Genomic DNA, 18,406 nt, shown 5'->3' with positions numbered 1-18,406 from the left:
GTTGGCTGTTGCTATATCACGCCCAACTGACTTAGCTTCACAACACCAGTTGGTTGTGTATTGCTTTGCAGCATGTAATACTCCCACCCACCTGCAGCTGGCACTGTTGCAGCTCACTTCTGCTCTGGCATATTTTCTGACCAAATTCAGTTGACATGCTACAGACGAAACCCAACAAGGACTTACACCAGAGAGAGCATTGAAAGGACCTACAATCACACCAGTGTGTCACTGGAAAAAAGTTGTTGGCTACTGTAAGAGAAGACATTTTGGTCAAATGTATCAAGAAGTACTGCATAGGTAATGCTCTGGTGGGCAGTGAAGACCATCTCTTATATGAAGAAGACAGTCGTTATGAAGGAGAAGTTCAATTTTGATATTCAGGGGCCTTTAGGTCAGTGCGGTTCTATACACAGGATTGTTGTTAGCCTGGCTTTGCAATCTAAAATTACAAATTGTAAAAATGTTACTTTTTAAAAAGTGCTTAAGTATGAATGTGTACCCTATAGCCTGCAGCATCTTATAGTCTGTAAAATATACTGAGGACCCTCACTGATCGTAATTATCCTCCCAGCCTTGTACAAAAGTAAATATATCATGCTTTATCTTTCCAGTCTCACATTGTATGGCCATAGAGGATCATTCCCCATGTAAGTACCACCCGGGACTGGAGCAACTGAATTACATTCTCCACCAGGGTTTTGACTACCCCTCGTCTTGCCCTGAAGCGAGAAATGTTCTGCCCACTATCCTTCCCACACCCCCCACAGTGGTATTCCACCATCCACGAAACCTACACAATCTACTCACCCATCCCTACACAACCCCTGCTTCCAACCCCGTACCTCATGGCTCATACCCCTGTAATAGACTAAATAGATGCAAGACCTGTCCCATACATACTCCCACCACCATCACAAACATCACCTATCCCAAGACAGGGCTATCTGTGAAACTAGTCATGTGATCTACAAGCTAAGCTGCAACCACTGTGCTACATTCTATGTGAGCATGACACCCGACAAGCCATCTGTCTGCATGAATGGCCAGCGAAAAAAGTGGACCACCTGGTTGCTGAGAATGCTGCTATTCATGACATCCTTTGTTTCAGTGACTGCTTCAAAGTCTGTGCCATATGGATCCTTCACACCAACACCAGCTTTTCTGAATTGTGCAGGGAGAACTTCCCCTACATTCACGTAACCCTCTTGCCCTAAACCTTCATTAGTAATTGTCTTCACCCATTCAGCCTCCTGTTCCATTCCAGCACCATGCAGCCCTCATCATTCCACCATTGCACCCAGTCTTTTCACTTCTCTCCTTTGCTGGTGCCCCCCTTCCCACCTCTCCCCTGCCCACTGTCTAATTGCCTGACAGCACGTAGCTGCCCTACCCTCTTTCCACCTCATCCTTGCATGCTCCCCAGCAGCACTGCACTGTAAGTCACCCCTACCCAACTATCCCTCCCCACTCCAGCCTCCTCGTTACCCCTGACCAGTCACCACTCTCATCATGCAGTGGTGCTGCTGCTCACAGTGTGGCTAAAGTTGCCGAGACCGCAGTCATGTGTGTGTGTGTATGTCATCTAATTTTGACGAAAGGCTTATGGGCCAAAAGTTTTATTTGTCACACTCTTTTTGTTGTTCCTATCTGCAACTTAGCATCTCTGCAATATGACAAATGTCAACTTTGCTTCCCCCTGCAGGTCTGGGGGTTAGAATAGGCTTAAGGTATCCCTGCCTGTCATAAGACGTGACTAAAAGGAGTCTCTCACTCTTTGACCCTATAACTTCAGGTCCCATTTTATGGTTTGACCTGCCACTTTCCAAATTCTACAGAAGTGCAGGCCATATGGGGAAGGATGCCTTACGTGGTGCATGAGTTATCCATAGTTCCCCTAGATGGGATGTCCTGAGCCTATTGTCTTGGTTTTGCATCTCCACCTGCAATTCAACTATTTGGATGAGCACACTTTGCGGGGTATGTCATCTTCTTCCATTTTCTCCTTTACTCTTTCACCCTCATGGCAGTTTGGATTTCTCTGCACCCAATATCCAGCACGGTAGCCAGTACATTGTGGTGGGGCAATCATGTACCCATTTGGTGGTAGTCCCCTGACAACACAGGGATCGCACTGCTGATGCCTGAGCTGTAGACTCCCCATGTATGCCAAGGAGTAGATGCCTGTCTTCCTGGGGCATCAGGACTCCTGGCAATGGCCAGCATGCCATGTGGCCTTTGCTGTCGCTGGGTGGCACCCGTGGGGAGAGCCCATGATCGGAATGGGTGGCATCAGGGCAGATGACCCACAATGAAGTGGACTAAGTCATCCCTTACTGGTGACTGTAAGACACCAGCTGTCTCCAAGAAGGCAAGATCGAGTACAAAGCTGACAGATATGATCCTAAATCTTTTCCCTCCCTTGCTACACCATGGGAGAAACATAAGGCTACAGAAAGAAGATAGCCATATTCACCTCGGTATTTAGTCTGTAGCAGAATGGACAGGGACTCTTTCTACCCATGAAGCCTCAGTTTTTTAATATCTTGAGGATAAGTTTGAGGAAGTGGCAGCACTGTCCAAGATGAGAAGCAGTGCAGTCTCGATTCAGACAGCATCTCCAGCCCAATCCCAGGCATTACTCATTTGTGACCGTCTGGGCGATAATCCTGTTTCTGTCACTCCCCATAAAATCCTCAACATGTCCAGGGGATTATTTTGCATTGTGACCTCCTCTTTCAGTCTGACAAGCTCTGTGCCAATGTAGAATGGTAGGGTGTTTTTTTCATCTGGCGCATTTACAGGGGACCCAAAGACAACAGGGTCACTACTGGTGCTTTCATCTTGGCCTTTGAGGATGATTCATTGCCTGAGAAGGTCAACGTGATGATTTACCACTGTGATGTTAAACCAAATGTTCCTCCCCATATGCGGTGCTCTATGTGCTGGAAATTAGGGCACATGTCTTCTCGCTGCACTTCCAATGCCACATGTGTACTGTGGATGTCCACTGCATCCAGATACTCCCTGTGTGCCCCTTCTCACTTGTATCAGCTATGGGAAGCAGCACTCCCCTGGCTTGCCAGACTGCACAGTACTCCAAAAGGAGCGGAAAATCATGAAGTACAAGACCCTGGACAGATTGACTTACCAAGAGGCTGAATGTAAATTTGAACGATTACAACCCATATGGTTGACGTCAACATATGTTGCAGCTACATACCATCGCCATCACAAGTACCTAGTTTAGGAGCAAGCCCCCCCCCCCTCCTCCCCAAATGCAGGGGACATCAGTCCCCACCCACCAGCCAGAGAAGCAACAGCCTCCTCTGGCTCATCTCGTGTGGAAGCAGTCGCTTGGGATTCTCTCTCCCAAGGTCTCCACTAATGCTACAGCGGACACTCGCCAGTGGCTAAAGGAGCCAAAAGCTGCTGGTCAAAGAGCTGCACAGTCTTCCTCCATGCCTGAAGCTACTCTGTAATAGACTGCACGAATCCATGCATTACAGTTTTGTAAATGTGAGATTACATCTCTGAAACTTACTCATTGTTGCTACATAGGGACTCTACCATTTTCCAGAGAATATGTAGTGGAGGTCACAAAACTAATGAAAGGTCTGATCTGAGTCTTAAACTCTGCTCAAAATTAGGTGATAGTAGTTCATCCACAGCTTGACTCTACAAATTAAAAGATGTTCTCTTGCCTCACTTACAAATGTTCATTGCCTCTTCAGCCAACAGCCAAAAAGTGAGCCTAGGATGTCCTCCGAGCCCAACCAACAGATTTTATTGTTGCTCACGAGCCTCAGTTCACAGCTGGCCAATAGAACTTACACCATATCTCATATGAGACAGTGGCAGATACAGAAAAACCTCAAGGAGGGCTCACTAAAGATATTTTGAGCTACCTTTACTTTTACTGTAATAAAAGCTAATGAAGTCATATGGAAAGTGTAAGAAAGTTTTATTTAAACTGATTATACACATATACATGATATAAAAAAGTTAGAGTTGTGGTTCTGTACTTTAAATGATGAATTCTATGCACCTACTCTTGCTGACAAATTGGTTAATTACATTGTCAGCACGACAAGCAATGTCAGGGTGAGTGTCCAAGCAATTAAGTCGATCCTCCTTCACTGTTGACCTCAGCCATGTCTTTGTACACTGCAGTGTTGAAAAACTTCTTTCTACTGCAGCAATAGATGCAGGTAGACAAATATTTTGTACAGCGTGTGCAAAGTAGGATGGTCAGATATAGGATAGAGAGATAATGCTTGCATAACAAAAACACAATCATTAAAGGCATTTATGCTCGTTGCTTGTATTGAAGAGACTGTCCCATTAGTCTCTTTTTAATCACAAAGTGTGAGTCTTCTTCAAAATAAAGTAGTTCGGTTAAGCACTGATTTAGTTTGTGTGCAAGATCATTAGCATCATGTTCCAGTAATTGTGATGGGAAAAGGATGTTGAATTTAAAATGATAAATATTTTCTTCAACAAAATGCTCTCTCATGCCAGTCTTAACATGGTCCAGTGTTGGAATAAAAAGTTACTTTCTAATATGTCATAGCATCATCATTATGATCGCATTATGATGAACGTCGAATCTAATTTTGCTTTTGCCATTGCCCAACGCCCAAGATATGGTCTTGTAAGATTTTGCTGACTGGATATGTTATGCGCATGTCACTTAGTGTAAATAGATTGATAAGAAACTCCCCTTTTCTTCCCCTTCTCTACCCCCACCCTCTCTCCCCCCACCCGGTCTCCCTGCCCCCCCACTCGGTCTCCCTGCCCCCGCGCCCTGTCTCCCTGCCCCGCCCCCACGCACCACCACCACCCTGTCTCGCCCCCCTCTCTCCTCCTGTATGACAGTGCCATGTAGGAACAAGAGACAGATGCCCTGATACGTCACTTTCTTGATTTTTCAGTTTCTTGAAGACCCATTAAAGGCTGGCGACCCTAGTGTTTGCGTAAAGCAAGACCCCGAACTGAAACACCATGCTGCTGGATCTGAGCATAATGTAAGTTTTCACACAAGCACTGTATTGTGCAGGAAGTGTAGTAAGAAACTCTAGTTAGATGTGTTATTTGTAGGGTATTACCAGTAGTATTTTAACAGCACTTGTAACAAGTATATCTTTATGAACCATTACTCTTGCATTAATTTTTTATTGTGATTCTATGTAATGAATGCCTTAAGTACATATTTGGTGTAAACGGAGCAAGGAAGACTTCCTCTTGGAACTAATTGTTAATCTTGTTACATCTCTGTGTCACAGTGATGTAACATATGTGGAACTATGACATGTGATGGATGTATATTCTAGAGTTCCCAGTCACTATTCACTGTAGTATTTACATCATTACTGAAAGCCTGCTGTGGAATTCCTTATGATTTTCCTCCAGTACACATGACATAAATTTGCGTTGTTCCCTAAGGAGCAGGCACTGAAAATACATGGTGATATGGCAAGAAGCTGTGTAAATAACATTAAATTTGGGTAATTTTGATGATAATGTGTGGAATGCCACATTCATTTGATTAATGACCAAAAATTCCTCTTGTTTATGGGTTTACTGTTGGAAGATTATTTGCATCTTTATATTATCTGAGTTTAATTTTGAAATGTTGCCACACACGTATATGAGATTTGTATATGGGAGTACAACCATCCAGTAGAGTAGGCCATAGTGCCTCTGAAATTGGAGTGGATTATGTGACAGGAATAGAAAGTGAAAGTATGCCAAATAAGTACTACACAATGGCTGATAGCAAAATCAGGGGCAATAGAACTGATTTGGATGCATTCTGACACTCTCTCTTCCCATTTGATAAGAATCTCTGCAAAGTTGGATGATACTAATGAGAAAAGAATATTGAGAGCTGTCGTATACACACAGAAGATAGCAAGCAGTTATAATTCACAGATTGTGTTCTTCTTTCAGTCGGTTGAAGATCCATTGGGAATATCTTTGTCCACTGATTTTATCAAGGAGGATCCTGAATTAAATATAACTGAGAATACTGTAAGTATTTACATCTCTGATGTATTGCATGTATTCAAGTAGTAAGCCTTTTGTTAAGTGTGTAGAGTAAAAGATGCATTGCAGTGGAATTGTCACAGATTGTCAGTTCTCTGGAATTTGTTGCTGTTCGTAATTGTAGAGTATTCTTGTACTCCTGCACTTGACTTTCATATCACCTCTTACATTCTGACTGTTTTAAATAGAAGTGGAAGGGGATTAGTGTCTGGTATAATCCTGTTCTCAGTAGCCCTTGTTGTTATCAACTACATTGTATAATGGTTGTCTGTGATGGTCGCGAAATTCACATTTAGATGAAGTGTAAGTTCTAATAGTGTAGGTGATTTGAGAAATATTCCTACTTTCAACAACTTCTGATAAATAGAATTCAAAAGAACACTGGCTGTTCTTATCTTTTGTGTGAATCATAGTTATTCTTGAGTTTGCCCTAAAATTTTTTTGGGATTTGAAAAACAGAGATGAAATTTGTGGGTTCTAGATCAGCCCCGATATGTTGGCCACAATCTGTACATATTGTGGCAGCTTCTGTGGTACTTGTTGTATTACTTATAAAATTTTCATTAATAGAAAAACTCTTATAGCTTTTAGCGAATGATTGTACATAGCTGAAGCCATGTATGGCCTCACCATTCGAGTCCTGGCAGATCTGAAGAAGAAAGATTATTTTTTTAAATATGCTTTATGACCTTGCTAAGGGAAGGAGAAGCTCACATTGATAAACATGTCACAAGAATGAAATTAGACAAATATTGGGGAACATTCAACACACATTTGCGAAGGTTAGGTACTGGCTCACTCTTGATCTGATTGTTCATAAACAAACTTTCTGAAGTTATAAAGGATTTTTCAGGCACTGAAATGTTAGCTTCTTCAGACACTGGAATGTGTGGTGATTATACAAGCATACAGGTCTAGGATCCAAACTATCATGCTAGGACCAGCTCAGAGACTATATAAAGGAGTGTAGCTGATTCACAGCTAACAGGCCAAGACTTAAATCTCAAAGGGACTCATGTTATGCCATTTTAAACAAATTAAAGGGATGCATTGGCATCACAAGTAGACAGGACAGTAAGTGAAACAGCAGTAGTGTTGTTCCACAAGAAGGGTTTTACAGAAATGAGAATGCTGCACATAGTAGTCAGGGATGTGCATATGAGGAGTTTGGCTAAAACAGTGATCTGTAGGGTGTCCTAGGGCATAGCTGTAGTTGTCAAAGTGGCTGGATTGTAGTTGGTGACCACTTACCATGAAAAAACAAAAGGCCATACTGGCCTTCATATGCAGCCCAAGAGATCACAGGTCCAACAAGATGTCTCCATGGCACCAGGGCCAGAGGTTCAGGGATAGTGTCCGCTGCATGGAGTGCTGTTCCCATAGCAAGTGTGAAGAACAGTGTGTTGCTGATTGTGTGGTCTGGAATACCATGTCATGTGGTTGGCACTGAAATCACTGATGTTGTACCCCACTTGTTACTTTGAAAATACATAACTTAGATTAAACAGTGGTAGACACCTGAGAGATCTACGAATATGATGTGTGAACATAACAGTGATGCTGAGTAGTACATGCAGCTGTGCAGTAAATATCTTAGCTCTGTCAGCTAGAGTGGACATGCAACCTTTGTGGTCTCGGGAGCATAAAATGCAAGAGCTTAATAATGATGCAGAAAAACAGGGCTGACCATTTTGATACTGGCACATGGCCAGCAAGATTCTGTAGTAATTGTGGAATTGGAAATTTTATTAGGTAATTGCATGAGAAGCTAGAGCAAGTTAGCATATTAATACTTTGTTGGAGAAGCGGTTCAGTGTTAGGCTGCTACATCTGTTACTGGTAGGTTCAAACAACACACAAGTGTAACGGAGATCCTTCAGAAACTCAAATGAGAATTCCCAGAGGGAAGGTGATGTTCTTTCTAGAGACACTATTGAGAAAATTTAGAGAACTGCCATTTGAAGCTGACTGGTGAACGATTTTGTTGTTTCCAACTTACACAGCACATAAGGACTATGAAGGTGAAATTTGAGAAGTCAGGGCTGACTGAGAGGCACGTATACAGTCTTTTTCACTCATATTTGTGAGTGGAATGGGAACGGAAATCACCAGCAGGGTTATGGGATACCCTTTGCGATGTGCCATTAAGTGGATAGCGGAGTATAGATGTATGTGGAAATTCTAGGTAAAATAAGTAGCTGACCAGTGTAGTAGGAGCAACAATATTTTTCATAGTAGTAAATGTACATTTACATACATACAAAATAATCTATTACTAGTTCCCTTAATTAGCCGTGCAAGTAGATTAGCACTAGTCACAAACAGCTGGTTGTCACTACACTTCACAGAGATAAATCCCTGTGGGAGCTTCTGCCTTAAGATATGCAGTGTGGCCCACCCCACATGCATCCACGTCTTCATTTATGGAATGCAATGTGTAAATTAAAGAATGAATAAATGAATAACATTCACACCATATCTCTGGCCAGGGCAGAGATTACAGTGTTGAAAGCAAATTTAATTTTCTGAAAAACATTGTGAAACATTCAATAATAGGTGCAACCCATCAAGACAAATTAAGATCATCATATTTCACTGAAAGAAGTTATACCTGTATAAGCAATTCCTCAAGGATGTTTAAAATCATCAGATTTCACAAGACTATAACTTTATTTATTACAAAGGTACAGAATTGGGGTCAGATTTTTATTTCTATACATGCCTGCAAAGCCTTTATTTCCAAAGGAACCATACGATTTTCATGTTGCTCACATTTTGTGTGTGTGTGCACATAAAGCATTAAGGTACTTTTCACAGCTATGTTTAGGACCAGATTTGTCATTTACTGATCACAAATATCAAAATCCTTTTCTACACATTTAAGTATCGAGACAATAGACTTGATCCATGCATTTTCAAGCATGTCAGTTTAGGAAACTCAATGCTGTTCCCATGTAGCATCATAGTTCATCCAGTGTTATTGGTACACATAGGTGGAGCCTCTCACAAACACCCACCAATAAAAAAGATACCATAATGTGAGATGAAGCAAATTTCATGGTCAGGTCTGCAGACCCTTTAGCTGGTTAATGCTGGTTCCAATGCAGTGGTATACCATCCCTATGAAAAATTATATTTCTGATAATTTCCCATCTCTTCGGTTTTTTGACCATCTATATGTTTTCTAATATTATCAACTTTCTTCAATTTGTTACAGAATTTGCTCCTCTTCAGATTCAGTTCAGTGATAATATCATCAAACTGTTCATCACATTACTTATGTTTAGTAATAATTCCTTATCACTACCAACAAACTTCCTGCCCCATATTGCACAGCACTTTACCCTTATTAATGTTGCAGCTACCAGTTGAAGTCATCCCTTGAAGACTCATTTTATAAGATGGAAAAGCAGTCAGAAATGGCCTGCTACTAGAAGAAGTAGACACTACTGGTCACACACTAAATGAAACATACTGCATCCAATTCCTTGGTGTCTGCTTGGGTTTCAATTGAAATGGGGTCCACAAATTGGTAAAATTGTCAAGTTGATCCCCTCAGCATTACTCACCTACAGGCAATTTCAATGGCATCTTTTGGAGTTTTCACTTGTTTTTGGAATTATCTTCTGGGAAAGCCAAATAGAAATAAATAAAATATTAATGTTATTTGTGAAAAGCAATAGGGAGTTCCATAGTGACATGTAGATGCAAAGTGTTCACATCACATTCCTACTACAAGCTTGTATAGGATAAATACTAATTTGTTCATTGCTGCCATGTCCTATAAGATTATCCTATAGGCTAGGACTGAGAGAAATCGTGCTGGGAAGCATTTCTGCATGTAGACTCTCTGGAGGAACATTCATTAATTGCAGGGCAGAGAGAGATGAGCTTTTTGGTTATCTCATCCTCATGCTGGTGCCTCCTTGATTTATTATCGATCTGAATGCCCAAGAACTTGTTTCATGGATCCTCATCCAGTGTCTGTCATTGATATCACTTGTATCAGTAAGTCATTTGAATTTGTTTGGAATTACATGATGTATGTTTTTGTAAGTATAAAGGTTGAATTTTTGTGCTGTTGCCTGTGAACCAGTCGCAAGCATGTTCCATTATTCTCCTGGCTGTTTCTAGTATGAATGTGTTTGGCCATTATCAGTGTACTAATTATCGGCAAGCATTGCAGATTTTGAAGGCATCTCCAATGGCTTTAGCACAACATTTATGTAGGTCAGTCCTGTGGGACATCATATGTATTGTTTCCCCATTCTGTATTCAGTTTTCCTCCCAAGGTATCATTTATCACTATGAACCAGTTTATTGTTACTAAGCTAAGATTCAGTTCTTGTAAGTGTAATTCATTTAACATGACAACACTTGTAGTTTCCCTGAGTAAAGGAAGATTAAGGCTTTAATGTGATGCCAATAAGTTTTCTCCACTTCTACGTGACTTGTACAGTTACAGAATGAAAAAGTCATCCCAGCATTGGGGGACTGCTGTAAATAGTGAAGGAGAACATTTTGTTGATTATTTAAGTCTCTTATTTGTATCTGTTATATATTACAATTAGGTAAATATGCCATGAACCATATACCAACCAAATAATTGCTGGAAATGGGTACATATGCCTTACCTTTTTTTCATTTTATTGGTAAACTGTGTTTCCTTTCATCACTGTCTAACCAGTATGTACAATGTTCAAAACAAAGTGTGGTCTGTTAAGCCCAGTGTCTGAATACAGATGTTGCAAACACGGATTGGTATTGTACATATCGTTTGCAACACGGTTAATTCAATGGATGTGTGTTAAATCTTGAATGCTGAATCATATTGTCTTTAGTTGTCAAGTTTATAAAGAATTTAATATTTTCTCAAAAAAATTCTGATCTACAAGTAAGGTTATGGCTGAGTAAATGTCAGAACATTCTTAATTTCTTGTTGTAAAATGATGTGGCTGTGTTGAGAGGTTAATGTAATCTGTCCACTATTGATTGTCATAATATTTGAGGAGTAGTGTTTGGGTCAGCTGTGTTGTGACAGTTAACCAACATAAAAGCTAATTACTCTTGTTGTGAAGTATCGGTTAAAATAATTTTAATGAACAACCCATAGGGTGCATTGAAATATTTGGTAGGTTATCAACTAAATTTGTTTACTTCATTGTAGAAATGACTGAACTACTAAATATCCACCAATTGATGTTGGAAATAATTTGATTTTGTTGTATGATCAGTAGGCCTGGTAGTTGCAGTGGATAGAGATACAATTATTTCTTAATGGAATACAACAGTATAGTTACTCATTAAATGTTAGTTGAATCGAAAGTACAATTCAGCTGAGGAAAGAGAGATTCCAAGTTTTCTCTTGGGCAATCACATGTTTGAAAAGTGAGTTTCATTCATTGTTATAGTAACAGTTCCTTTTCTAAATGATTGATAATGGGTTCACACAATTGGCCGTGTGGAATTAAAGATAGCTTCTGAAAGAATTTCTTAAAATTATGTTTAAATCAGAAATTATTTGAATTGCACCCTTCCTTTAAAATCCAAATACATAAGGAATATGTTAAATTAGGCATGCAATAATTGAATCTAAAACTTGAAATCTTGAAGATAAAAGTCAAAAACTAATTGCATATGGGACACCATAGATTCTATACATAGCTCACACAAATAGCATTAGTCATAATGCAATTTTTGATACTCAAAAAACTAAAACTATACATAAATCATACGATTTAAATACATGAGTCTTTCGGGTTTTCATTATATTAAATTTTCTTCTTAAAAAAAAAAAAAAATTCATTTTTCAACACAGTCATAGGTCCCAATTCTAAAGACATAAGTAATATCTGATGCTTTTTAAATGATCATTGGTTAATTTATTAATGTTCAAATTTGTTCAGTTCTAACAAAAAGTGCTGTCACTTTTGTATTTTGTGAAAAAATTGTAGCCTTTGGAATGGGTTTTAAAAACATTACCATAGGTTCTGCATTTTTAGAGATGCCATCGAAATTGTTTTATACCTCTCTCATTTAAAATTTCTACAATGACAGACAGTCCAGGATTTATCAGATCAATATGCGTATTCTTGACAGCATCTGTTGCTATTGTGTCTTCGTCTGCAGCATTTGATCCCCGCAAGAATCATTTTCCACCTCTGAATACCAAGCACATCTTTGGTGGGTTGCATCCTTAGTTACGAGAAGATGTTTGGTTTTTTCAAGCTTCAGGGTTGTTGTGACAACAATATTATGATAGCTTAAGGTAAAAAATAAGAATAGTCTTGAATATGAGCAAAAACGTTTGACCTGAATGCGAGTTACACTCACTCAGTTGTCCAGAAACCATCTTCCAGTACCATAAAATATGGTTTTTACTTGAATCTGAGTTTGTGCCATTTATAAAAATCTGTAGCTCACCCAGCATACCATTTTCTGTGTTTCATCTGGTTCCACACTCCTCTCCTCATTGTACCACAAATAGCATCCATGACGACTTTACCATGTCACGCAGCAAAGAATAATAGTCCATTTCCACTTTAAATACTTTTGAACACAAACTGGATAATGTGTACATTTTTTTTTTTTTCAAATATAGAAGTAGTACAGCTACCTCAACGAATTGTCAATTTTTTTTTATGTGGGATCATCTTATTTACATCAGGTATTATTTATATGAGAACACAGCAACAGAAACTGTTTCATGTGTTAGATCTCATTAGTGATGATGGCATGATAAAATGTTCCTGCAGCATCCAGGCACAACCTGCAAAGCCTGTACTTAGTCATGTTATGAATGAGCACTTTGACTTTGGTCTTCGTTAATCATAGACACACTATCTACAAAGTCAGTCTGTAGATCTCCAGATTTGAGAACTCCATTTTGCACATATCCCCAATTCAGCAGATTGTGAGTTTTCTATGAAGCAGTGAAATATTAAATATAAAATTTCCTTGTAAATTTCTGACACTACATCAGTGATGCTACCATTAACTTCTGCATATTTTTGTTGCCTGTCAACATCAATCCATTTTTTTCCATTTTACTTGTTTGTCAGTCAACTTCATTCTTCAATGTGGAGTGAAGTTTAGGAGTTGCAGTTTTTACACTTTATACATGAGTTTGTAGTACACATGAATTATCGGTAGACTACATGTTCCAGTAACTCCTTACCTCATAAAAAAATGCTCTCTTCAATGCATTCACCAGATAATAAGAGTTGGCATGATACCTTCATACATGCATTGAGGTGTATTCAAAACGAACAAAATGTGTAATAAATGAAAGTATTTTTTATTTGTCCCATTTCTGTATCTGCCTAAAATTGCTTATAAGCTCCCTGAGCTGAAAATACCATGTAGTGTTTTTTGCAAAACTCTGTGCATCTTTGTCTTCTGATCTTTAAATAATCTGTCAGGTGCTTGACAGATTGTCATCTCTGTTGTAAAAAAAATCAACTGTTTGCTTCTTTTTTTTCTGAAACCTTGTTATCCAGTTTGTGTTGTTAATGTGTGCTTAAACACTATTGAAGTTGTTCCACTGGAACAATTAATTTGTTTGTTACTGCATATTTCCATGTTGGGCTCTCTGGATGTAGTTATTTCAATCTTGTCACTGCTGTTCCTAAAGTTTATGGGGATTAGTATGAATGTAAATAGGGTTCTGATGGTTACACTCCAGTGACATGAGTGGTTGTGCATTTACATTACTTGTACATACTCTTCACAACTCTTTTTCCTCTTTACCTTAATTTTAAATCTAGACATTTGCGAAGTTGTTCTCTTCCCTTTCTTCTGGAGTCTTGTGATACTTGCTTGTCTTTTTCTCTACACTGAACCAATTGTAATTGATTTGCTTACAGTTTTGCAAAATTTCTCTCTTTCTCTCTCTCTCTCTCTCTCTCTCTCTCTCTCTCTCTCTCAAATTTACTATCCATTATCTTTAACAGAAAGCTAGTAATAATAATGTGTAACAATGCTCCAGCCTTCATATACAGATGTATTACTATGTAAATTATTCAGTAAATGAAACTTTTATTGTTTCATCCACAAAATAATTCCGCCATAAATTCTTTGCTTTACAGCACATCTTTTTTAAATTGTTTAGGTTAAAGTTACCTAACAAAAAATTTAAACATTCTTCCTGACCTACCTTCTGTGTAGTAAGAATCCTTGATGTTAAATTCTTCTTCGGATATCACAACTTAATCAGTATTTTTAGTTCCATATCTGGCAGCAACCATGATGAATTTAAACTTAAAATGCCTCTAACATTGTAGCCAAACAAAATGTATTTTGTAACATGGTCTACGCTGTTCAAATCAGCACACAGGAAGTGTCGTACTGATCAGTACATCAGGTATGTAATGTGAAGACAAAGATTCTTCATATCATTGTAACCTCTACTTCTAACTTTCAAAAAATAGATGTGGGAAAATTATTTACATTTTTGCTCTTCAGACAGGAAAATAGATACTACAGATAAACCTTGATGCAAAAACACAGATAAGGTTCAGAAAATTATATTTTACTCTTGTTTTCACATTTTGGATTGGCTCAAAACTACAAATTTGTCAGACAAAATGGCTGGTCTTCACTTACCTTCAGGAGTTGAAATAGCTAGTACTGACAAAGCACACAAAGGTACAAGGAACTTCCCTAGCTTTTGGAATTATTATTTCCTTCATCTGGAAAGAGTTAGTAACAGATACAGGAAGGTTAGGAAAGAAGGGCAGGTCACTGAGACCTAAAGTGTGTCACTCACAAGGAAACATCACCAATTTGACTTTATATTATATACAGAATAAAACCATACAATGTTTTATGGACTATGACACACTTTTTTCTTAAAAAAAATTCTTACATCATTCAGGTGTGTCTTATACTCAAAATTAATTTTAAAATGTCCAGTGTTTGATTTAAAATTCCTGCCGGGCTTAAAGAAGGCCATATATTCAATGCTGTGGGAAACCTATAACTATCTGGCAACATGATTCAACTGGCAGCAGCAGTGCACCGATGCAATGAACATGAGCTGTAGAGCTTAACAAGCTTGTTAACACTGTCCCCCTCCTGCGCTGCCATCACAAACCTAGAACACTGTCAAGCCTATGATGTATCACAGCAGTCTACTGTGCCAGTGAACTTGAACTGAAAGTGATTTGTATTATTGATAACAGAAGAGAATTTCCTTTAGGAGTTTATTAATGAAAAAATAGGGGTTTCATATGATGTGGGCTATAAATTGAAGATAATAGCATATGCAGACCAATATGGAAACAGAGCAGCTGAGTGGCATTTTGGTCCTCCTCCAACAGAAAGAGCCATTCGTGATTGGCTTGCCAGTAAGGAAGAACTGAAAAAATGAGTAAGACTACATGTGCCAATTGAGGACTGAATGCAAAATGACCTAAACTAATCTTATATCCAGAATTAAAGCAACAAGCTACTACTTCCCCATCTTGTGTTTCATTCACAATACAATCCTACAAACTGTAACCAGATGTCCGTATGATCATGTTCTGCATGGAAGATGGCATTCCGGTCAACTGACAACTTTGCCAATGATGTCAGGGGACGTATGAAACGAGGTAGTGTTTGTTGGGTAACCTTACATTCACAATCACCGTGTACACAGCTACAGACAGTGCAGTTTGACACAGAGAAAATGCCTACTAGACTTGGCATTGGAGGGCCATAGAAAGAAAGGAAGCAGGACAGTCAAAAATTGATGTGGCCTGATGGCTTAGTGTGAATTGTGCTGTTGTTTCTTGGATGTAACGACAGTTCATAAAGACTGAAACTGCATCCCAAAGTCCAGGGCAGGGTCGACCACATGTGGCTTCCGAAGAGAGGACTGTTATTTGGCTGTAAGGTCACAACAGACTGCCTTTGTACTACACGGTAGCTGGCATATAAGCCTGCAGCATCTGCTGGACGTGTTGTGTCAAGGTAAACTGTGTGCAGATGGCTTTGGCAGAGTGGCCTTTATTGTTGGAGACCTGCTGTATGTCTACCTCTGACACATCTTCACAGAAAGCAATGTCAAGAGTGAGCAGGCAGCTTGTTTGTGACTAAGGGCAGCCTGCCCTGTCTTGTGTTTGAATGATGGACTCCATGCTGCATTCCAGGATGTCATTGTGGGTGTCACAGGTGTATGGTGTTGGCTGTGATAGTGGGACAAGTATCATACGAACTGCCTAGTACTTCTACACTTCAGATTATGTTGTTTAGTGTTTAAGGCATGTATTGTAAATACTAATCTGGTGGCAAGTGATGAAAAACTTCTGTCTTTCCACTAGCATGTTGCAGCATTGGCTGTTGCTATACTATGCCCCTGCTGGCTCTGCTTTGCAAAGCAAGTTGGCCATGTTTTGCTTTTCAATGCGTAACACCGTCACCCATGTGCAGCTGGCTGTTCTGCTCTAGCATATTTTTTGACTAATTATGGTCAACATGCTACATTGACCTTTTTGTCAAGACTCTGTCTCTCGGATTGACCAAACTATACTACCCATTAAACCAGAGTTACTGGCGACAAGTATTTCCGGTCTTATTTCGCCACTTATGTATCGTTCTAACAACTAGTTACCTTAACCCTTTCACTGAATCTTATAAATTTCCATAGGGCCACTTGCCCTGCACCGTGACTCAGACACCATGGTACTAATTTCATTACTGTGCTTCTTGCACAAATTTTTCCAACATTCTACATCTCACTTAAAAGCGAAAATAAATCGATTATTCTTCATACTATATCACTGTGCATTCTGCTGCTTTTATGCTTGGGTTATCCAACACAGTGGAACCTGAACTATGGCTGGGTCCAAACTCGGTCATGTTCTTTGTCTTGTGTGTACCAGAAGAACATCAGGCTCAGCAGAACATGTGCCGCTGCAGTGGTTGGTATGACAATGGTGAGTGTTGTCTCATTCTGGTGCTGATTTTCACAATATGAATTTACATGTTGCAATAACGTTTCCAGGGAGATTGGTCCCTCCTGCCGGTTCAGAAGTGTGTTTACAGATTACATTAGTTCTTGCCCTAGAGTTTAATTTAAGCTGGGTGGTTTGCGGCAGGTGGCACTTCCATGGGCTCTTCTGGCCAGTACAAATGTGGCTGGGAAATGCTCAAGTGAGTTATCCCTGCAATCATGATGGACAGGCAGAAAGTAGGCCCCATTGCTTTGGACGCTGTTCCATGTAATTATAAAGCATTCACCTTTCATTCTACCCTCGTTGCTGATGTACCCCTCCACTTCTTGTAACAACTAGCTGCTACTACCATCTTGACAAAGCCCATGTGCCTCGACATGCTGAAAGTACAATTCTGGCTGGACCACTTTTTAATTGTATTCTCTTTCCTCCTTTCTCCCATTATCAATTTCACTGCACAGGAATCCTGCCCCACTCATATTACCATATGCAGACAGACTATGATTTTCTCTCGGTGGCATATTTGTAACTTTGCTTCGTCCATTTCTACATATCTTCCTTCATCTTTTGCAGTTAATGACAGTCGCTGAGTTTTTACTCTTACAAATTTCTTCAGTGTTCCCCTTGTGACGAGTTATGCATGAATTATGTACCACTCATGATGTTCTTGTTTCCCTGCTACTGTTACAGAAATGGAAATAGAAACTTTTCTTCCATCAGTTCTCAATGATGCTGTTGCTACTCCAAATTAAAGGGCAAGCCTTTGTGCTCAGATTCTGAAACCAACCTCAACTTCGGCGATAGTTCCTTCTGTACTTTCCTTAGACCCTTTAAATACTTCCCTTCTTGCAACAAATTTACCCCTAGCTGGAACACTATCTTCTACGGACTGCAACCATTTTAATATCTACTTCCCTCTCTAAGACTTCTACTTGAATTTGTAGTTCTTTGATATTCTGAGTAATATGTAATACTGCTGGTTTTCTACTTCAGCTATCTGCATTCCCATGCTTCTTCTCAGTTTTATGAATAAGTTCAAAATCAAATTCGCTTAGCCTTGCTGCCCATCATGTCAACCTATTGGGAAGGATTCTTTAACCCCAACAACTATTTTAATGCCGTATGATCTGTTATTACTCTAAATGTTTTACTGTACAGATAAAATTTGAAGTATGAAAGTCCATAAATAAGGTTAACTTCCCATTCTCCATTGTGGAATAATTTCATTCTTCAGAATTCAGTTGCCTTGAGCGTAAGCTACTGGATGTTCTACACATTCTACCTCTTCTGATAAGAGACAGGCTGGTGCATGAATTTACGCATCACATAATAAAAGAAATTCTGTATTAAAATCTGGATATGCTACAATTGGACTCAATATTTAAACTTCTTTTAGCTCCTCAAAAGCATGCTGGCACTGT

At 39.3% G+C, this 18,406-nt stretch overlaps 1 protein-coding gene across 11 annotated transcripts in view; it reads left to right on the top strand.

The window, feature by feature from the left end:
• Nucleotides 1–18,406, top strand: part of LOC126212926 (zinc finger protein 708-like) — a 126,914-nt gene that overhangs the window by 44,846 nt on the left and 63,662 nt on the right. For 7 of the 11 annotated variants that reach the window (XM_049940438.1, XM_049940437.1, XM_049940433.1 and 4 more), the window contains 2 exons: nucleotides 4,935–5,027; nucleotides 5,953–6,033. The exons of 2 other annotated variants lie outside the window; for them this stretch is intronic. In XM_049940438.1, the coding sequence (XP_049796395.1) occupies nucleotides 4,935–5,027; nucleotides 5,953–6,033 (174 nt within the window). The remainder of the gene's footprint in view (nucleotides 1–4,934; nucleotides 5,028–5,952; nucleotides 6,034–18,406) is intronic. 2 more of the 11 variants (XM_049940441.1, XM_049940434.1) reach the window with 1 other exon arrangement.

Source organism: Schistocerca nitens, chromosome 11, assembly GCF_023898315.1.
Source record: "Schistocerca nitens isolate TAMUIC-IGC-003100 chromosome 11, iqSchNite1.1, whole genome shotgun sequence".
Classification (NCBI taxonomy): domain Eukaryota; kingdom Metazoa; phylum Arthropoda; class Insecta; order Orthoptera; family Acrididae; genus Schistocerca; species Schistocerca nitens.
Note: the sequence above shows the minus strand (reverse complement) of the source record. Positions and strands in the feature narration are given on the sequence as shown.